General features: G+C 39.4%; 1 protein-coding gene across 6 annotated transcripts in view; it reads left to right on the top strand.

Moving 5' to 3' along the window:
* USP40 (ubiquitin specific peptidase 40) overlaps positions 1-22,382 on the top strand; it is a 33,197-nt gene that overhangs the window by 4,851 nt on the left and 5,964 nt on the right. For 3 of the 6 annotated variants that reach the window (XR_013922290.1, XM_080346986.1, XM_080346985.1), the window contains exons 4-26: positions 61-174; positions 757-921; positions 1,492-1,638; positions 3,438-3,581; positions 4,498-4,626; positions 5,142-5,243; positions 5,585-5,692; positions 7,369-7,690; positions 8,199-8,280; positions 9,033-9,204; positions 10,044-10,128; positions 11,169-11,239; positions 12,412-12,731; positions 13,667-13,796; positions 14,404-14,461; positions 15,133-15,186; positions 15,987-16,075; positions 16,738-16,824; positions 17,634-17,670; positions 18,627-18,691; positions 19,288-19,362; positions 20,872-20,998; positions 21,852-21,946. Coding sequence is in view for 4 of the 6 variants with exons in the window: in XM_080346986.1 (XP_080203112.1) it covers positions 61-174; positions 757-921; positions 1,492-1,638; positions 3,438-3,581; positions 4,498-4,626; positions 5,142-5,243; positions 5,585-5,692; positions 7,369-7,690; positions 8,199-8,280; positions 9,033-9,204; positions 10,044-10,128; positions 11,169-11,239; positions 12,412-12,731; positions 13,667-13,796; positions 14,404-14,461; positions 15,133-15,186; positions 15,987-16,075; positions 16,738-16,824; positions 17,634-17,670; positions 18,627-18,691; positions 19,288-19,362; positions 20,872-20,998; positions 21,852-21,946 (2,778 nt within the window). In the remaining 2 variants the exon portion in view is untranslated. Of the gene's footprint in view, positions 1-60; positions 175-756; positions 922-1,491; positions 1,639-3,437; positions 3,582-4,497; positions 4,627-5,141; positions 5,244-5,584; positions 5,693-7,368; positions 7,691-8,198; positions 8,281-9,032; positions 9,205-10,043; positions 10,129-11,168; positions 11,240-12,411; positions 12,732-13,666; positions 13,797-14,403; positions 14,462-15,132; positions 15,187-15,986; positions 16,076-16,737; positions 16,825-17,633; positions 17,671-18,626; positions 18,692-19,287; positions 19,363-20,871; positions 20,999-21,851; positions 21,993-22,382 lie in introns of all 6 variants that reach the window. The other 3 variants (XM_080346988.1, XR_013922291.1, XM_080346987.1) reach the window with 3 other exon arrangements.

The raw sequence follows: 22,382 nt of genomic DNA, 5'->3' as shown, positions 1-22,382 counted from the left end.
CTAAATGATTGGTTTGAAGACTTTCTGATTTGTTGGGTATGGTTTGTTTTTTATTTCTAGGTTCGATTAATTCCTTTACAACTTCAACGGTTATTTGCTCAGCTTCTGCTCTTGGACCAGCAGGCTGCATCTACAACAGACCTCACAGAGAGCTTCGGGTGGAACAGCCAGGAGGTACAAATCACCGTCAGTGATACCGTTGTTGATAAACTTCTTCCTGAAGGGAGAAGATATTTTTTTTAAGTCTGACATTTAAGAAATAAGTTGAAAATACTTCAAGCTGTGGAGACAGCATTGAATTGGATCAACTATTGTTGTATACTGCTGTATCTCCACATGAAGTACATTCCAATTGTTTACAGTGAGCAACAGAAGAAAATTGTTCCGTTAGATACAATTTCAGTAGCTTTTCCTTTGCTTTTACAGGAAGTTTTCTCCAAGAGTAATTTGGGTTCTTGTCCTCAAATCTTAGACTCTTACCTAAATTGAACTGTCCTCTTAGAGTTTAGTCTAAATCTACCCAACAGAAAGCGTCTTGTGTGGGTTATAGTTTATGTACTTGTAGCTACTCAGAGAGCATAAGTAAATTAAGAATAAAAAAAATAATAAAGGTAGTAAATATATGGGTACTCGTTGAGCTGTCTTTGTCACACTTAATGTATGTTGGTTTTAAGCAGTAAGCAAAGCAGATGGCGCTATTTTATTCCTTCAAGTTTGTTTATTTTTGGTTTTTGTTTTGTTTGTTTAATCATGCAGGAAATGAGGCAGCATGATGTGCAGGAATTAAATCGGATTCTGTTCAGTGCTTTGGAAACTTCCCTTGTGGGAACTTCGGGTCATGACCTCATTAATCGATTGTACCATGGGATTGTTGTCAACCAGATTGTTTGTAAAGAGTGCAAGAATATCAGTGAAAGACAGGTAAAGCTAGAGGATTTTCCAGGTTAGGTTTCCAGTCAGTCTGTTGAAGATGTTTTAAATGTTCATTATTTAAATCTCAAAAAATAATGCCATCTTTGAGTGTCACTGATGGCCTTATTGAATCTAGGTAGTGTGCATTAGTTAGAGCACTGCAGACTTGAAAATATGAAAATTATTCATGACTTTGTTAAGTCTTGGCTGGCATTTTCTAAACCACCTACTTCAGGCTGTGACTCAGAGGTAACAAAACAAGTGTGATTGCATTTTCTGAGTTGGTAAGCGTTGCCTTTGGTAGGTGTGGTTAGCAGATAGCTGAACAATTAGGTAATAACAGTAAAACATATGTTTACAGTCTTTTATGGTCTTTGTAATGGCAAAAAAAGGTGTCATTTATTTATTTGTTTATTTATTTTTATTCTCTTCTGTGGATATATGGGATAATTTTCCTCATCAGCAACGAAGGCAGAATGAATGCTAACATCTGCTGTGGTGCATGGGGTGAATATCTTTCTAATGTACTATGAACTTACACTACTTACTACCTTGTTTTTTTGTTGTACTTCTGCTTAGGAAGATTTCTTAGATCTAACAGTGGCAGTAAAAGGTGTAGCTGGCTTGGAGGAGGCTCTGTGGAACATGTATGTAGAAGAAGAGTATTTTGAAAATGAAAACTTGTATCGATGCGGAACCTGTGATAAACTTGTTGAAGCTTCAAAGGTAATGCATTGATGATTCTCAGTGTTCCGTTTGCTAACAGTTAGAAACTTCATTTACATTGCTGTGTCTGCCCTCTAACTCTAAACCAAAAAAACTTGTATCAGATGATATATAAGAAGAGGATGCTAAAATCTGACCTGTTTTTCTTTAAACCTCAGCAACTGTGTCAAGAAAAGCTCACGTGATTCATTTCTTGTCTTGAATATTGTTGCAGTCTTTATTCTAACCAATGGTGAATGGGATGGCATGTAGCTTCCAGAGTATTGCCTCATTCACACACCTCTACTGCCCCTGGCTTTGGGCATTTCAGAGGATAGGCTAAAAGGTAAGCTAGAGCATAAATTAAAAATAGATGGATGGAAATTCTCTCATAAAGAGTACAAATGGGAGACAAAAATAATGAATAGCTGTTGCTCTGCACAAGGAAAGGGGATCTGTTGATCCAGCTATTGCATTTTTTTGCTGATACTGAACAGGTTCTTGCACTGAAAAATTAACACCTTTGTAGGTGTTTTTAATATGTTCTGTAGTGCTAGAGCCTGCAGGTGCATAAGAATGTATTCATGCAAGGAACCGTTCACACAAAACCAGGACACAGACATAGACAGCTGTTGGTGTGCGCTGACATATTCTGCTGTCTTCCCAACAGCAAAGCCTTTGGCCTGCTGGGTGACTCTCTTCTGCAGCAGAATGGGTGGAATCCGACCCTTGTGTGCGTGCTCCTTAATGTGGGAGTGGGTGCAAAGCCAAGCTGAGTGCAAGTGAAGTTAATCAGTTATTTGGGATTTCATGACCTTTTGCCCAACCTCACATGGCTTGATTAGAAGGGCTTGTTTGAGTTAAACTTTACTGGGTTCAAGGGAGTGTGAGAACTCTTGCTAACCTCTCAAATGTGCTCATCCATGCAAGAAGGCAGTGGGAACTGATAGCGGGTAAGAAGTAACATAGCTGGGGTATGCAATTTTAATTGTACAATCTGATTATCACTTGGAACAGCATACAAAATCCTTTGTGCTACTGAGCTCTGCTATGTAGTCTTCACAACTGATACAAATGGAATACCTAATTTAGGGGATTTCTTAAACCGTGTGTGTGTTCCTGGGAGGCTCTCCATCATGGCTCTGCAAATGGAGAGTTGGATGGAGACATTGGGAAGGCTCAGAAGTGTGTCTGTTGAACTTAAACTCAGAGGTGATACAAGATGGTTGGTGTTGCTTTATACCAGGGTTCCTGATGTGCTCACACAGCATGTTGTTTGATATTGATGAATAATATTGCTTATTAAAATGGATTCTGTTGGCTTTGCTGCGTTGAAGGTCCTCTCTTGTATCAGTGAGGGTGACTTTAGCCCTTGCTTGGTTGTTCAGTGCAAGGGGCCAAGAGCAAAGGTATTGGGAAAATGCTGTATAGTCTGACTTCATAGGCAAGCACAAACCCAGGGGTCTGAAACAGTTCAAGAAAATCCTCTCGCGAGGAACACATGGGTTATGGAAATGTAATTACTGACTAGAGTTTCAGCAACGTCCTGCTTTGTTTTTTGTAGCAGGATAAAGTATGGGACTGGTGATCACCATTCAGGGAAGGCATAGGGCTTGACAGTGTGGAAAGATCTTCATTGCTGTTAGGATGTCCAGTTGGTAGGGAAATTGAAAATTAGGGAAGACATCTTAAAAATGAAAACACTGGTCATGTCTGCCTATTGGAACAGTTTTGTTGGAAAATAAAGAGTTGACCATAGCAAGGTAGAAACGCTGTTGTTATAACTGTGTGCTTACAGTTTTCTAAAAATCATTTTACAGTCTGCTAAACTACGCAAGTTGCCGCCTTTTCTCACCGTTTCTCTCCTGAGATTTAACTTTGACTTTGAGAAGTGTGAAAGATATAAGGAAACGAGCTGCTATACATTCCCCATCCAGATAAATCTGAGGCCTTTTTGCGAGCAGGTTTGTATTATTATATTTGTTAAAGTTTCTGCATACTCATCAGAGAACCAATATCTCAAGGACAAGTTATCTTTTATTTTGCATTTTGTCAGGGCAAGGCATTTGAGAAAATTTGTAGGGTTCTCCTGTGTCCCTAATTCCAAATGTATAGAATTCCAGTTTGTTTCCAAAAGACCACTTTCTAACTGACTGGGAAAGGGTATAATAATTACCTAAAATTTAATCTGACGTTTCCTTGAAAGAAAGAATATCACCTGGAAATGGAAGTTTATTTTTGTATTGTCATTGTCTGATAATATATAGATTTAGCTATGTATGTTTCATGTGCCTGAATTTATTTAATTTTTCTTAGGAATCCATCTTTGCATTCATATGTGTGTATTTTGATTATAAGCTGAGCAATACCAGTGCTTGATGACAATTTTTGATCGTTAAATAAATAAAGAATATACTTAATAGAGGCAGTGTTACTAAAAAAGGCATTTTTCTTGCTGAAATATTGTAATGCAAGCTTGGAAATTTCTCAGTGTTTGCATGTGAGGAAGCCTTTTTTCCCAATTTGTTTGTGGACATAAATGTTTTCCATGTTTTTTCTCTAGTCTTTTAAACAAAATAAGTCTTGTTATGAATGAACACCTTAAGCTGTTCTTCTGTTTGCATCAATATTTCATTATTTTAGATTTCCAGTATTGTTCAGAATCATGCTTAACAGATTGCTTAATAAGCCTGTGCTTTGGTCCGTGGTTTGTGTCACTCCATGCTTGTGTTCCTCAGCACTCAAAACCCATTTCAATTTCCACACATGCGAATGCAGACTGAAAAATACCTGAGGCTACACTGCTGGTTTAAATCTGTCCTTGTGTGAAAGACTTACTGATATAAGTTATTGTTACTGTTGTTGTTTTTCTTTTTTAAGACTGAAATGGATGATTCAGAGTACATGTATGAGCTCTTCTCTGTTATTATACATAAAGGTGGCTGCTATGGAGGACACTATCATGTTTATATCAGAGATGTGGATGAATTAGGAAACTGGCAATTACAAGTAAGTCGTGAAGGCTTTTCTTACTTGCTTGATATGTCTCGTTTTTCAGAAAAGTATTATGAGCTAGTGGATGAAATCTACATCCAAACTAATTAATATTTCAGTGAGGTGTTTGGTCTCTTACTTCATTGAGAAGGCTAGTGTTCAACAGTATATGAGCTCTGTCAGGTTTTTTTTAGCAAATGTTAGCTTTCTTATCTGCTGAACTATCTCATGTTACCAGGCTCACTTTTACTTTCCCAAATGAATTAATACTTTTGCTCAAGACTAGCACAGTGAATTTAGTGGATGGCTCTGTCTGGCTGTTGGTAAATAACACAAATGCCTTTTTTAGTAAAAATTGATAGCAGATATTCTATATAACAATATACAGCTGTAGCAGGTGGGAGAGGCAGCTTATCAGAACTTCCATCACACTTCTAAATTGCACATGCTTATGTTAGTACAGACTGTAATTGAAAACCACTAGCTGTGTGTGAAACGGTATTTGTGATTCTCTTGTTTTTCTTATCCAGGAAGAAGAGGATAGGCTGATTGAAGACAAAGCTTTAAGAGATGTTGAAAATGCCAAAGAAATGGAAAATCCATTGGCAGTCTTAAAAGGGATTTTATCAGAGGTATGGTATGTAAAGAGTTTATTGCTTTGATTTTTTGATATTGGGGAACCTAGAAGAAGGGGCTGGTGTATGCAAGAGCAAGCAGGTTTAAGTGTACATAACACTTCTGAACTTATTGTGAAACAGGCAAAACTTGTAAGCTGACTTTAGTAGTGGCTCTTCATACAGAAAAGGGCCATTTTTGAGTATTTCTTCAGTTGCTTACCAAAGCCGTTTCATAGCGTGATATTACATTGGCTTGTTTACAAACAGGGATGTTTAAGCACTTCAGAGTTGGCTTCTTTGTGCTGATCCCTTGACTTCTGTACCCTTTGTTATCTTGGTTTTTAATCTCTCTGTAGGAAGAATCAAAACAAATTCCTGTGGATCAATTAGGGCAGAAATTACTGGAGAAAAAAGGGGTGTCCTGGAATAAGAAATATCGAAAACAATATGGAGCATTACGAAAGGTAATATACGTGTATGTAAGTTTGTTTTTTACTGTTACGATAGCTTCACATTTATACTTCTATTGAATAGTCAGTAAGATAGAGCACGTGTAAGAGAGGTTTGTGAGATAAATTAGTACATGTGGGAGCATGAACAAGATTTTCCAGGAATTGTCTGCCTGAAAGCTTGTATCTTTTTTCCATCTATATGGTTGGCCTATAAAAAAAATGAACCTTTCCTACTGAACCTTGTGTCTGTGAATGAAGCTGCAACAACACTCCTACCACTTGAACAGAGAAGCACTTATGAGAATTAAAGGAGAAATACAGTACCTCTTCACAGTCATAACATAAATGAGGTTTTGAAAATACGTGTCACTTTTTGATTGATTAGGGCATATCCATAAAATCAATACTTGCAGTAAAGTCTAGTTTGTCCAGTTGATTACTGTATTTTCTAATGCTTTAAGGAAAATACTTCAGCATTTGTGTTATGTGGAAAATTCATGTTTGACTGTGTTTTTAATAGAACTAACAATGCTGTTTTCACAATAATTATTTAAATGTAGTTGTGAAATCTTTATGTGAGTCTTTGGCAGAGGTAGATGCTTTTCTGACTTTGACAGGGAAGCGATAGAAACAAGTTGTGATCAACCCAGTATTAACCATTTCTAAGTTTGAGTGCTATTGTGGATATTACCCAAGTTGACTTTTCGCAAGTGCTGGATTTATACTAAAAGCACATTGATCAGTGCAGCATGTGCCTTATTTCAATAACTGTTTTGTTTTAGAAGTATCAAATGAGTTTTGGATTATGATTAAAACTGAAATTCAGATTTTGGGCATTTGTTTTTGTTTGTGTCTGTTTCTTTTCTTGAGGGACTGGGGTGTTTTTGTAGTTTTGGGGGGACTAGGATTTGAGTGTGGTTGTTGTCCACTTCTGCTCCACATCCTTCAAGAGCCACGATTTTGTTTCGTGTAATTTGGACACCAAGCTTGTTTGAAGTATCTGCTTGCTGCTAAAATGAAAGTAGAGAACAGAGTGGATAACCTGAGCCAAATTGAGTAGGTTTGAAGTTCTTGAGATACCACAATGGGTGGCATTAATTTGGATAAGATACAGCTCATCAGACCAGAATTGAGCTCAAGATCCTGGTCTAGTGAACACAAATGGGAGCAGTTGTGCAGAGACTAGAGAGTGAGAAATACCAGTGTTAGAGGGCTAAACTAGTTGGGATGTTACTCTGTGTGTCTGGTAAAGCAGAAACTATTTTTTTATTATTGTCTGTAGAGCATCATGCCCTGTCTTACCTTCCCAGGGATGGAGAGTATGCACTTGTGACAAGTGTTTTAAAAGGACTCCAGTGTCTCAAGCAATCTTTGGCATTCAGAAGTTAATCTGATTTAGTTCTTAGCGATTCATGGATGTTGCAAACAATTCTTTTGCAATTTCTCGCATGATAGTTTGAAACAAAGCTAGCAACAGCATATAAAAGATCAGGCAGATCAATGGTGGTAGGAAAATTACATTTTTTTCTGTCTAAACTGGGGAAATAAATGAGGAAACATCATAAAACCAAGTTTGAAGGAATGGGGTTTGTGTATTAATTTGAGGATGAATCAGGTGAAGTAGCTAATGCAGGCTACTATACTTAAGACTGGGTATCTTCTTAATCTTGTCCTTCCTTTCCTTTTAGTATTTGCAAAGCCATCCTCAGATATTTCAGTTCAGTCCTGTTGAAAATAAGGTTGGTCTGAAGGAAAAACACAAGCTCGAGTTTAAGTCAGATTCTCAAGGACAAGATCTCCAAAGCCACCCTCAGAAGAATGATGTCCAGTGGAATTCAGAAAAAAAACCTACAGGGCCAAGGGACAGTTCTGCTGGTGGCCATTGGTTTGATCTGAATGATTCAAAAGTCCAGCCGATCAAGGAGAAGGATATTGAGAAACAATTTCAGGGTAAAGAGAGTGCCTACATGCTGTTTTATCGAAAATCTCAGTTGAAAAGACCACCTGAAGGTACACTAAGCTTATCTTGGTATTCTGGGGGCTTCCTTTGTTGGCAGTTTGTTTTATGGAGGACAAAGGCTGTTGGACCTTTCTTTCCTTTCCAAGAGCTGAAAGTACATTTTCTTTCTATGCTCATTTGAAAAAAGGGTTAACTAAGATACACGGAGGATACCTCTAAGGAAGTAGTGACCAGTTGACTGTAGCCAACGCTAACTTTTTTCTAGTATGCTTCACAAATGCTGGCAGAACTTCTACTGAAATAATACACGTTTTTGCTAACAGCATTCATGTATCAGTTTCTCTTAGGGCCAGATTGATGGGAAGAAGTAAAAGCACTTGTTTGGTTTTTTTGCATCATCTTGCAGTTTAATTTTCTCTATTACGAAAGGATGCAACATTATTGCTCTGACCTTTCAATGATTACTGTACTGTAATGTCTCATCTTGATTGCTTTTCTTGTTTGCCGAAATATATTTGAAGCAGCTGAGACCAAACTAGGCTATGTTATTTGTTGCAGCACGAGGAAATCCAAGGTACCAAATTCCTGAACACCTTCTGAATGAAATGAATGCTGCTAATACTGAACTGCAAAAAAAGAGGTATATTGATGTAACTGTACCTATCTCTTAAACAGCATTCTGAATCTGTAGATCTCCAAAGTGATATAAAATGAAAGAAACTCATTGAGCTGAGCCAGATACTAAAATGATTCAGTGCCATAGGGGTTAATGGAGGAATACCACTTGTATGCCCACATTCTGCCTTCACTGGTTCCCTGCCTCCCTGTTAGTGGTGTAACTGGGCATTCTACAGAACTTCAAGGGAAACTTACAGTTTAAAATTGTACCTTTTTTCCCTGTGAAAATCAATGTAATTCTGGAAGGAGAAAAGAATACTTATGTTTTTAGAGAACATTTGGGAGAAGCGGGAATGACTTGCTTTACTGTGAAACAGCAGGTAAGTGGTATCCTTTGCCAGAAATGTGAAGGAGAGAGCTAGTGGTGTTCAGCTTGGTCAAAACTTCTCCTTCTGTTGAGGAACACGCAGTACTGATGATACTCCTGAATAAGGGTTAAACTATCAAAATTTAGACACACACAGGAAACCCAAATGTTGTGTGATATTTTTGTACTGTGCAAATTTCACTCCTTTGTGTATTTGCTGCTATGTTTCGCATCATCTTTAGTCATCTTTAAACACCTCTGCATACCCCATAGTGGAGGAGAGAATGTGACAGTGAGTTTAGTTGTGAGGATATGAGATCCAGGACAGCTACACAGAAGCACCTCTGAGATAAGCTGGTTGTTTGTCAATATTAAATTCACCTGTTTATTTTGTTATTCTTTCAAAGAGCGGAATGTGACTCAGCAAACAACGGCATTGATTTACACCTCCATTTGAGCTCATGTTATAAGTTTCATAATGGGGCTTTGCATCCTTCCCTTACTTGGAAAGACAGTGTTGTGGATTTGACTATTGATAGAAGAAAAACACTGGGAGACCTTCGACAATCAGTATTCCAGGTATTTGCTATATTCAGTTAGTTCAAACAGTTTCTGTTTGAGCTACAACAATATTTACCTGTGTATTTATATTGCAATTTTTACTTCAATGAGACATTTTCAACAGTAAATGTTATGTTAGGAAACTAAAAGCTATATGGATTTGCATAGAAGGAAACATTGGTTTGAGAGCTGGTTTTGAAGTATTAAGCCGTTAAATTGATGAAACTTCAATTATGCAGACTTTAAAAAGCTCTTATATGCTAATAATTTATATTTGGGCAGAATACATGTGGCGATGTATTGACACTTTGCAAACTATTCTTAACATTTCAGTTTGTGACAGATTTGTCTTTGTATTTTTAGGGAGCTAGCTGGCCTTTGAAGGAACTAATCAGAGTAGTTTAACAAAAAAGAATATAAGTTAAAAGAGATGTTTAGCTTAGCGGATTGAATGTGGTATCTCTGCATTTGTTCTCTACTATGTTAAAGGAAAATGACAATATGTAGAATGCCTTTTCATAGATATCCAAATCAAAGCTAATTTAATGTCAGGAAACACTTTACTTTTCCTGTACCTCACAACCTTTGGTTAGTGTCAAGTTGAAACATTATTTTTGTCTATCTGGTGACTACTCTGAAAGACCAAGTCCTAAATGCTTGTTTTCTGTGTTACTGGCATTCTTGAAGTAAATAGTTGTGACTTGTAAAGTGTCAAAGTGAGTTTAGTAGCCAGGTTTTAACAGCTTTCAGCAAAGTTATAATTCTGAATGATGTGAGTTATTGATTGCTCATATTATATATATATATATGTATATATGTATATATATATATATTTAAAATCTATTATTCCCAATTAGATGTTGGAATCTTGGGAAGGAGACATGATTCTCAGTATTGCCAAGCCTTTACCAGCAGGACTGCATCTTTACCAGATGCTTGACGGTAAGACTACGACATACAAGGCTTCCATTGTATTTATATGTTGTATTTACTGCAGGCATTGAGGATTTAATATGCAAAACATCTTGAAGACATGTATTACTGAACACTCTTAAACTCATGTGCAAGCCCACTGCTGTGATTTAGGACACTCTTGTTAGAGAAATGAAGGGGTTTCAGACCTTTATATGTAATCTTTGTTGGAAAGTATAGTAAGGCTGCAGATCTTATGCAAGGTAAACATATTTGGTGACAAAAATATTTGTCTCTATTTTAACTTTAATTTGCTTCTTAATGTTTGCTTTCATAGTATTTACCTAGTAGGCAGAAGAGAGGAGCCAGGTGTGACATCTAAGAAAAATGTAGGTTAAACTAGCTGACATATGGCTTTTGTAGAGCAAAATGCTTACCTAAAGAGTAGTTGAACAATTTATTAAGAGTATTGTGAGTTCTGTCTCCAGCTTTGCATTGTTATGCAATTTTAGGTGTTAGTCTTCAAAAATTCAGCCATTTAAAAATGTTAATGTCTTTGTGGCCTGTTTCAGGGTTCTACCAGAGCATAGCCCAACTTTCTGTGATGTTAAAATCAAAATACACATGTCCTTATAGCTGCTTTAAATATTCCTTCCCATTAGTATTCCAAAGAATAGGCTTGGAATGTACAGTATGTAACTTGTTTATTGAATCCAACCTTTTTATTTTCAGTCTGTTGATTCACTGTTAAATCTCACGTAGCTATTCCTGACAAGGCAGCTTGACCAGTCAAGTGTTACCTTGGGCCCCAGTTTGCAAGGGAAATGGAACTGGAACCTCCATGCTGCAGCTCTGTGTACTCAGCCACAGTAGGGCTGTGCACCCACCTGTGCTGCTCTTCCCACAGGAAAGCAGCATAGCTTACTCTCTCTAAATGCTGATCACACAGAAGCGTTTGTCGTGATCCACTTGAGCCAGAGTAGAATGTGCCAGCATGTTTCAGTTTACCAGCTGACCCTGCTTGTCTGTTTTGAGCAGGGGCAGTAACTTGATGATTTGCTTCTTTTTAGGAGATGAGCTGACGCTGGACAGCATTGGGCTGGCTGATGGAGCAGATGTCTTCGTGTGGAATGGGAAAGAGGTAAAAGAACCAAATACCCTCTCTCCTTGTCAGCTATGAAGAGATAAGATGCAATATCCAGACCCAGTTCTGGAGGTGTTGGTTTGTTCTGCAGATGTGCTACTGCCATACCAACATTGGCTTTGGGGACACTACTTCAGCCGCATCTAGGATACTTGTTTTTATAGCTTGTCAGTGCACCTTGTGTGATGCACAATGTTCTGCTTGATAAAATTATAAACAGAATTATACTATGCAGAGTGCAATAGCATCAGGTTGATAGATACCTGTGGATATCCAAGGCCAGTTACAGCGGTGTGTATTGTGAAAACAACCGGTGCCTCTTGGAAGGAGATTGGGTGATAGTAATGCAATAACAAAAACTTATGCCCTGTAGGGAATAATTTCACATAGAAAGTTAGACCTGTCAATGACTACTTTTGTATATGGCCTTCCTGGAATACTGTGCTCCTTTTCTAGTGTCCCATCTTCCTTTTAATGTAATATTAAGGCTTCTGCATAACTTTCAAATGCATGCTTCAGTGATTATATAACATAGCATTTTATCCCATCTCTGTAATGAAATACAGTATTAGTTTTAAAAGACTTTTTTAATTGCAAAAGTATACATTTTTCTTTCTGATGTATCAACAAAAACAAAACAAATAACAAAACCAAAAGAAAACCTCTAGCAACAGAGTCATTCTTGTCTTGGTTGTATTTCTGATATGGTCTTCACTACTCCAGCTTCCTGTGTGTTTGAATTATTTTCAGCAAGAACCTATATTTTTTGCCTAGGTTGAGTATATAGAAAGGCCAGATTTTAAAAATCTCACTCTCTTGATCTGCCTCAGTCACACTTTTGGGTGGTTCTTTAATATCCTGAGGGACTAAATTCCTCTGTTCTTAATCTGGTGGAGATCAAGCGTCCACTGGTTTCCCTGCTACTTTTACCAATATATTTACTGTATATGCAACCTTGGAACATACCTTAGCATTATGTTTTTTCTTCCCAGCACCTTTGTGTTATTCTGGTTGTTTGTTCAGTAGGCATTTGGTCAAAGGTGGTTTATTCCTCATGAGGAGAGAGGGTCCATCTTTTTGTCCAAATAATTTTATGATTGTCATTAATTGCTTTCCAGTTTTTTCTGTATTTGATCACCACCGCATAAATCTTGCATTCCTTACCTCAGGTTGGTGGTACGAAGGTGATGACAGGCCCTGATCATGAACCCGTGGTCATAAACGTTCTTCGTTTAGTGGAATATAATGAAGGAGGGAAGGGTCAACATTTCACAGAATCACAGCACGTCTTTTCATGCAGCACAAAACTGGGTGACCTGCGCAGAGCCTTGGCACCCTCAGGAGGAATCATGCTAAAGAATGGCTCAGGACCAGATAAAGAAGCTAAGAACTGGGAAGTTTTTCTTGAAGAAGATATGAAGGAAACAGTCAAAAGTGTTGGTCTGACAGATGGATGCTCAGTACTAATCTTAGACAGCCATGACCAGAGGTAACCATTTTGATCACAAGTATAATTAAACACCAGAGCAATTTTGGCAAAATCTGTTCAGTTAAAATTAGGCCATCTATATGTATAGATTTTTTAAACTAAATTTCACTTTGAGCTTTTTAATTCAAGATAACATAATCTTAAATTTTGAGGATCAGCTGCTTATCAACTGTTAGATTTTCTTTGCTCTTGAAGTGCAGATGCAGCCACATCCTTTGACTTACGCTTGCAAAGGGAAAAACCTAACAGGAACAACTTGTGCCCAATGTGCTGGCACCATCTTTGGCATCACCTGAATTTCTGAGGCTTGAGTCGTGTGGTTCTCCGAGGGAGTTGGTGGGATAAGAAAACAGAGCAGTATCAGAAAGAGTATTGGCTGGATCTCCCAGTTGAATCTGAAGTTGCCAGGGGCAAATTTCTGGTCTCATTTACTTTGCCAGTGTATAGCCCTGAGGTTACATTCCTCTTTTCAGAGACATGTATATGTGCTTGTTATGTAAATTCTGATTTCCTAGTTGAAACAGCACTGACACATTGAGATTAAATCAAGCAGTGAGAGGGTTCTTCACCAAGGACTATTACTGTATATATGTACTGTAGCAAGGAGAGAGAAAAAAATCTCAAGTTTTAGTTATAACTAGGTATATTTTTACCATATTTTTTTTCAGAAGCCTTAAATCCAGCCTCAGAAAATGACTTAGACTCTGAAGTACCTTCAGGAGCTTCAGTCCCATTGAAAACCAGTTACCAAAACATAGCCCAGAGGTGCCTGGATGCTGCCTGAGGCCTCTGACTCTTACTCTGCTATGTGCCATCTCTGTTAATGACCTAGACATTATTTTGATGTATTTCAGAGCTTTGGTATTTAGCAATCTAGCCCAGACAAAGTGTAACTTTCCTGTCTTTGAAGAATTTTGCACTACTTGTTTTTACAGCTTCGTGAATGTGTCAAGCGGCAATTTGACGGCTTTTACGTATGACATCAGCTGGCTCCAAGTTAAAAACTTCTGCAGAGAGGATGACGAAGAGAAGAAGCACGTTAAAATTACTGCCACTATTGAAACAGTAAGGATGTGATTCTTCAGGGGTGTAACACAGGCTGTTTCCCTGAAAAGCTTGGCCAGTGCACGTGTGCCAATGAATGAGGAGTGAATTTAGCCTCAGGGATGAAGTTTTCCTGTGATGAGAATAGCGTGCAACTTGGAGTTACCCTTACTGGGATACTTTGTGTGCTGTGCAATAAGGCTATAACGCTGGTAACTTAAACCAGCTGTTTTTTGCAAGGGGTGGACCTCTCTGGTACATTTTCTGCCTTTTGATTTTTTTCCTGTTACAGAAAATATGAAGTGCTACGTAGTTTTGCTCACAAAATTACTGTTTGTGCAAAATTAGTCTTTTGATAAATCCATAAATTAAATGACACTTTATTTTCTTTGGAATCCTGTTTTTAGGGAAAATTTCCACAAATGTGTTATGATATCAATGCATTTACTTATTATATCTATTTGATATGATAATGTGAAATGTTTTCTCACCTGAACATAGTGTTAAGAGGAATAAGAACATAACTAGGATGCATTTCGGGTGAAGGCTCCCTTTGTGGGCTGGCATTTGAACAGCAGGTGTGTTACTGGCATTCTGTATTAGAGGTGTTAATACTGCTTTCTTTCAGGTGATGTCAGATATCAAAAAGAAAGCAATACGGGAGCTTCAGCTAGAGGAGGAACTAGGTAAGTGTTCAACAGCTTTACTTTTAGATTTGATAATGTTAGAATTTACTGGCTGACTTTCTGCTTTTTGCATCAGACTATTCAAAACAACAAATCCACTGCTGTTAGGTGGGTATTTTTTGGAAATAAAGAGGGTGCAGAGGACTTCAAATTCATCTAATTCTGAATAAAATTATTATTTTTCCTAACTTAAAGTTGGTGTAAGTCTTGATTAAAATGTGTTTTCTGAAACTCTTATTTTTCAGAAACTGTTTTAGTAGGAATTATCAAGTCATCTTACTAAAGTACTACACTCAGAATTGAAGTAGGATTTTTTGTAACCTTATTTCTTTCTTTAAGACACTCCAGTTTTCTTTCTTTAAAGTTTTTGCTGTTGCCTTTACCTTTGGAAGCACTTGGTCAATTTTGTAGTATTTTCCTCATTGTGGATAACAGCTGGTTTCAAAGAGAAAATAAACTTTTGCTAAAAGGATAAAAACAGGGACTGTTCATGAAGTCTCTAGGCACCTCTTTCCAATTGTACTTTTGCTGTAATACCTCCAGAGCGAGACCTCTGTGATAAACCTGTTGTTGCCATTAATCTAACATACGTTATCTGTCTAAACTTCTGAGCCAAATTTCTCCTCATTTGAATTACTTAATACATCTCTTTCCTGCCCTTTTTGTTACAGCAAATGACAGCTGTCTTAGACCTGTTAGCGGAAATGGGAAACTTCTGTCTCCAGGTAAATTTATTTATTTAATCAGCATTCAGTAAGATGTTCAGTTGGGAGAATTTCAGCTTCCCTTTGTCCTTCCCTGAGAGAAGTACACACATATAACTCCACTAATTTTCAGGCTTAACTTCAGTTAAGCAGCTCTGTGGGTTTTGTTTTGTTTTCCACTGGTTTTACTGTTTATCAACAGTACCAATACAAAGCTAGAGGCTAAACTTAAATGTTCAGCTTCGTTTTATTAGTCGCATCCCTAATGAGTAAGACTGATCAGCATACCTGCCATTGTTTATTGAGCCCTGGCCATGTGCTTCAAGACTTGGAATTGACAGAAAGTTCTTTTTCCAATACTTATTTTGTAAATTGAAAACTCTCTAAGTGATTTGTGTTGAATCACAAAATGTAGTAGTGGAGTAGTCAAGCAGTAGACAGGGAGCCCTGGGAGGCTGGAAAATGTCAGTCCCTGGAGGTGTTCAGAGCTTCACTGGAAAAAGCCCAGAGTGAACAGATCTGACGTCAGGGTGCTTTCTGCTCTGAGCAAGGGTTTGGACCAGACAATCTACAAAGGTACATTCCAACCTGAATTCTTCTGTCACCCCATATACAAGGGGTGGTGGGGAGCAACTGTTATACAAATGTTTCTTTGCTCTGGTTGTAGGATGCTGACAGATCCAGTATCAACATTGTGGACATGAAGTTCTCTAAATGTCACTGGACATTTTTGTCTTACTCTAAAGAGCAGCATAATAGAATAGATACTTTCAGGAAGCATCAGCTTATGATGTTCTCTGTATTTTTTGTCCTCCCTGAAGTGCCTGAGGATTATACTGTCAAGGAAGCAGAACTGAAAATGGGAAGTTTGCTGGGGCTGTGTCATGGGAAAGCTCCAACATCCACTCAGGTATATTACTGCTGTGACTGAAGAGAGTCTCGTGCTGCTTTTCTACTTTGTTTGCATTTCCCAATATTTTATGTAGTCCTCTTTTTACTCTTTTAGTGGTTGTAAATGGCATGGAAAGCAATGCTCAGTGACGCTGAGAATCATACATATTGGCACAAAGGCTCACACCATTTATCTTGGTTGCAGAAGGCCAAGAACATATATATGACCAGTTAATATAGCTCATTTGACTAGTGGTAAATCGTTTATCATTAGTCTGTTTGTGGTTGTTCAGCTTTGGTGCTCTGTGTGTATACTTTTGTAAAGAGCACAAAGTAAGAAAAGGGAGATATTGTTCTTGATATCTACAAGTTTTAAATACGGAAGAGGAAAAAATAGTTGTATATTTCTAAAGATCAGAACGCTAGCAGGTTTTTCTCTCTCGTTTGCAGCAGGCTAAGTGTGTGTGCAGATAGTTAATGAACATCTGCTGATGGCCATAACTCAATTGCATGTGCTCCTGTTTGTCCTCCTTAGATTATTTGCTTTAGCTCAAAGGAGTTTGTGGTGTTTGACTGATGGCAGGTTTGCGTTAGCTGGTGTGTGTGTGCATTAGGGAGTGTTATTTCACAGTATTTCCATACTTAAATATGTATTCTGATAGGTTATACTTGCTTCTTTAGCTCTTCCTGTATTTTATTGTTGGGAGTGACCAAAACGCAGGCCCTGAGATGGAGATAGTTGTGGAAGAGACTGCGTCTGTCAAAGAGGTAAGTCTGTCTGTTTTTAAAAGCTTTTGTCATGCCAGGGTCAGGTCTGCTGCTCCTGGAGAACTTTGCATTATACCAGTGTGTCACTTCAGGCCATCAGGAGACACCGAGGCAAAGGAAGCATTTCAGCTCCAACAGAACAGCGGGGAAGAATGCCTTGATCTTTCCCCAAGTAGTAAAGAGACCTCCTTGCTTTTTCCCAAGGATGAACACAGCCCGACTGCTTTGTGCGTGGTTCACTGCTTCTTTTATACACAGCAGTGCTCAGAGTGACCTGCAGTCACGACAGAGCCAGCCACAGTTCTGTTGTGTTCTAGTTCATCCCACTCTGAATGCTCAGAACTGGGGTAAAAAGGGTGGGGAAGAGCTGTGGGCAGAGCCAAGGAAGCAGTTCTGGGTACGGCCAGGCCAGACTTCTGGACCAGAGTCCCAGCGTCAACAAGTAGTGGCTGGAACCTCTTGAGTTTGCAGGCTTGAGTTCTAAAAGGTGCACCTTCAAACTCTGGGATGGAATTTGCTCAAGTAAAGTAGCAAGCTCACAGCACAATCTTTTGGTTTTCTAACAGTTTGTAAAAGCTGACTCACCTTGAGGTAGTTAATTTTTTGCCTGAAAGCAACCTCATATTTAAAGGGTTTAATATATAGCTGAAATACACCATGTCTGTGTAATTATGTTGTTTTTAGGAATTCACCATGAATCAGTTGCTTAGTTCTTATGTTAGAAGATTCTAGTGTGGGTTTGCTGTTAGCTTGTATTTTGCAACCTATATGTTGAGACAAGTCTCACTGTATGGCTTTTTTTTTTTCAGTGTCTAAATTTAATGCTGGAAAAAGCTGGATTATCAGGTTAGTTCTATGTGCTATTATTTAATGATTTTTAAAGGAATTTCCAGATTTCTAAGACAGCTCTTGCTGCCCTAAAGTTTGAAAGTCAGTGAATTTATGGCAATGATCTATGTGCCGTAGTAATGTGAGGAGGGGAAAGAATGATCAGCTTGCAGTCTTGCTGTGATAAAAGCTGGCTGTGCAGTTGCTCTCAAAAATCAGTTTAAAGCTTTGTATTTAATCAAAATATGGCAAACCCCACAGTTTGTAGACTATTTGCCTGGGTGCATGTGCAGATGGGGGAATTTGGCTGCTTTGACATGATTTTCTATCAGAGTGGGAACCAGTGCATGAGATTAACTGTAAAAAATAATTTTTGTTTTCTTTGCAAAAACAAGCTATTCAAAATGAGATCATAGTTGCTCATTATTTGGGAATCTGAGCGATATCAGTTTTTGTTACTAAGATTTTATGTGAGGATTAAGGAGGAGAAATAGGCAGCAGTAGCATGGCACATGAATTTCCTGGCTGAACAGCTCTTGCCATGGATGCTGACAGGGAGGAAGGAGGAGAAGAGACTTGGAGTGATGTTGTTCTCCAGCTTTCATTCTAAACATTCATTTAATACTGAATTTGTGTTACAGTGGAGTGATAGTTGCAGAATCAGCCACACACCAAAAACCATAGAAGCTCACCTGAAAGACATTCCTGTCAGGATATACATTGACTGTCCCAAGTAAAAATTAAATATTGTACCCTTGGTACATGTACAGCTGAGTTGAAGTAGCTAATAATGTCTTGAAATAAACGTAACCTGGGGAAGGATGTGAAGGTGGTTCAATTTGTCAGAGCGATGTTAGGAAAACAAGACACAAGCAAGAGAACTTCTTAATGCTTATTCAGGTTTTTGAAATGTTTTTTCAAAGCAGTGTTGTTGACTAATTAGTTTTCCATATGTATGTTTTTGTTTTTGTTAGGTGACAACTGGCATTTGAGAAGGATGGACTGGTGCTATGAAGCAGGGGAAGCATTAAGTCAGGAAGTAAGAGGATCCTATGTTTGACTTGAATCATGCTGTAGTCTATTGACTTCATTTTTCCGTAGGGATTTTCTGTGGAGAGAGCTGCAGTATAGCAAATGTGTGGTGGTTTTGTGTGTGCTACATTAGTACGCACATTGTTTTATTTTCACAGGGCCTTATGAAGTCAGTGTTGGGGTGACCGTGGTTAAGATGTAAATCTTGTGCACCTGCCTTATTTTGAGGGACTAGGATTCAGCTGTACCCGCATAGTGTTTTTTCTAAAGTCTGGGCTTGCTGTGCATTGAAGATAATTCTGCAAAGAAGCACGAGGTGTCAGCTGTTGAGCTGCAGAGGTGCAAAGGAAATCCAGAGCTCAGCAGGATGCTCTGGAAGGGGCTGCTGCAGAGCAGACTCCTGTAGGTGCAGCACTGTGTGCTGCTGCAAAGCTGTCTGCAGCTGCTGGGTATTAAATGGATGTTTCTGTGCCCTTTGATGGAAAAGCAAAACACCGTGGAATTTTGGCATGCATGGCTTAAATAACCACCAACGTATATTTTAGGAAACAAAGGACCAGAAAGTGTAGCCTCACCAGTGTGCTGTGCTTTTTCTTCCTACAGAATGCCACTCTGAAGGAACTTAATGTTTGCAGAGGAGATACATTGGTTGTAACGGAAGGAAAGCTTCCACCAAAGGTAAAAGAAGAGAGATGGTGTTCTTTAGTTTCTTGACAGTGTCTGGAGATGTGAATATGATAGTCGTTTGTTTGTTTTCTCTTGCTTATTTTAAAAATATTTCAGTTGAAAAAATCTAGTCTTTAATGCTTTTTGTAGTTTTAAAGATTTTATTTCAAACATTCATAATATTCCTAGTCTATCTATTCTTCTTTCAACTTTCAACCTCAGACTGAAGGCACTGCAGTTCAAGGCTGCGGGGACCTCCTCGGTGGCCTCCAGGGGAGGGCGCACGTCCCCTCGGCGCAGCAGCCGGATGGAAGGCCTGTCTTCTGCTCCCCTTTTCTTGGGCCTCAGAGCCGAGGAGATGGCACCCGGTCGGGAGGCGTGGGGTAGGGAAGCGGGTAGGGGAGTGGGAGAGAAGGTCTCGCGCTGCTCATGGTGATCCACAGAAGGATTGCTGACTGCCAGGCGGTGGAAGAGCCGAGGCTGCAGGGTGGCTGCCGTGGAGGTCGGTCGTCCAGCTAATGCCAGGCGTGGAGGCTGCACCGGCAGTAACACACTCGCCAGGTGCGCTGGCGACGGCGTGGTGTCTTGAAGGGGAGCCCTGGCACGGTGTAGTGGTGCCAGGGGAGCCAGGATGGGGATGGATCCACTTCCATCGGCTCTTCTTGGTCTTGGGGTGGATCCACCTCCATTGGCTCCACATCATCAGCCGCATGAGTGCTGGCCATCACTCCCATGCGGCTGATGGTGCCTCCCCTCCAACACGGCCTCCTCTTCCTCCACAGTACCTGCAGCCACATCTCTCTTCTCCGGCTCAAATATGAGCAGCCACGCGCTTTGCTGCGCTGACAGGCCTTAGCACCAGGCATTGCTGCTGTGAGAGAACCTCAGAGCTCTGTGAGTTCTGCGTCAACTGTCCTTGTACTGATACTGATTCTGGAACAGAATGCGCTGAGGTGGTTTGTGACTTCACTTGGATGGTGATGTGGCCAAAGATGGCTGTTTTGGGAGTTGAGGGGCCTGTGACCTGAGACGTGCCCTAATGTGGGAGAAGGAGAAGGTTGCGGGGCTGAGGAGCCCCATTCCTGGCGATGGCTCCCTGTGCCATTCCGCTGCCCCTTGGGCCCAGGGACTGCCCTCCCGCTTCCCTCTAAACTCGTGTTTTTGCTTACATTGTGCTTTTGTGATTCTCAGGCTGAAGCTTTTCTGCAGAGACACAGTGGTACAAGATTTTCAGTTTATCCAATAAATTTTTGAGTTCTTCACAAATATTGTTCATAAAGCATCTGATCTTTACCCCCTGTATGGATTACATAAAGCTCAGATTTTTGCCTTGCGTAGGCCAAGTCTCATACAAGTGGCTGTATGAGAACAAGTGAGAACTTATGATGTGGGATCATAGATGAATGCTTGTGCTTTGACAAAAGCTCAGATTTGAACAAGTCTTCCTGAGATGAAGACACAATTTTTCCTTGTCTGCCTTGGAACATAGAAGCTAACCAGTACTTTCTGTTCATTTTTCAGGGTTTCCTGAAAATACCCATCTGGTGGTTCAAGCCTTCAAGTCATATGAAACATGGAGAGAATGCACAAGAGCAAGTGAATGGGGTGACCTGCAAGATGGATGCTTTGCAGGTGTCTCCTGCAGGAGGTGAGCTTGGTCAGTTTTTGAAAGGAATCGTATGGCCACCTTGTCTGTGATTGCACTGACAGCCTTGAGTTAAAACTAAAATTTTAATCCAAAGCCTTAAAATGTTTCTAAAACCTATGAGTGACTGTCCAAGTTTCAGCAGGATTATGGGGAAAGGAGACACTTGGGATACAGATGCTATTTTTCACAAGGCCATGAATGCTGTATGATTCTGTTCTGACATTTCTTAGCTGCCTGTGGTCAAGGGTAAGATTAAATTTTGAAGCAAGAGCTCTTTACCCATCAGTAGATAAAATGGCTTCTCCATACCTGAGGGCCCTGGCAGTATTGTAAAGCATCTACTCACTGGGCAGACAGGTGACTGGCTTCAAATGCCAGTGTTGCTGGCACTTCCTTCACTACTGAGTTGTGTTGCAGAGCAGGTCCCATCTCCTTTTAGAAGATTTCTTTGTATTGTTCTCATTTTCTCTCAAACTTTTTCAGAGTTTTATTTTTTCCCCTAATGATTTCAGCAGCATAGGAAAGAGCAGGTTTAACCTTCCTTGCATCAGGATCTGCATTTCCGAGTCATAACCAATAATTAAGGTTATTTACCAATGTGAATAACTGGTCTTAGTTTCAGAATTTGCAGTTGAGGATCAGTTTGAATTCTTCCTGTTTGGCAACTAACAGGATGTATTTTTACCAACTATATATTATGTTTCTTGAACTGCACTCCTCCAAAAAATTGAGCTCAGGGCCCTTCTCTAAGTGAAATCTCACTTTGAGGTGACTGTTATCTCTTAGGATGATAAACAAAGTCGCGTTGACTCTTCTGTTTCTTTCTTCCTCCCCCCTCTCTCATCATCTAAAGATTCACCAGAATCCATCCACACAGACACGGATCTTTGTTATGCTGGCAGTCTAGAGATAGCAGGAGAAGCTTCTTTGGAAGATCTGAAGATGCAGGTTAGATGTTCTCCTGTGTTGAAATGTACAGCGGCACTGGGATGAAGTGAGCTTTATTAATACCTATTTTTTATTTCCTTTTCCCTTGTCTCCAGTATGTTGTGATATGGCATTTGCTTATATGCCATGTTCAGTGGTAAGTACCAAGAGGCAGTTGGAGCATGTAGCTCAGAGACTTCCTTAGTATGTCCCCTGCAGTTGCCATTATACCTGTCATGTGTCCTGACCTGCAAAAGCCTTGTTGCACTTCATGGGGAACTTTGGCTTGCAGCCCTCTCTTTATTTCACAGTGTAAAAATCCTTCATGAGAAGCACACGCATACAAGCACTTCCTAAAAAGCCACTTTCCATTTTCACATTATTCCTGTATTAGTTTTCTGCGTTGTGTTTTTTTTATTATGATTTTTTAATGACTAAAGAATTGCTTTTGATGCAC

The sequence above is a fragment of the Nesoenas mayeri genome (assembly GCF_963082525.1).
Source record: "Nesoenas mayeri genome assembly, chromosome: 6".
In the NCBI taxonomy this organism is placed as follows: domain Eukaryota; kingdom Metazoa; phylum Chordata; class Aves; order Columbiformes; family Columbidae; genus Nesoenas; species Nesoenas mayeri.
The sequence above is the reverse complement of the archived record's forward strand: the minus strand, read 5'-3'. Positions and strand labels throughout refer to the sequence as shown.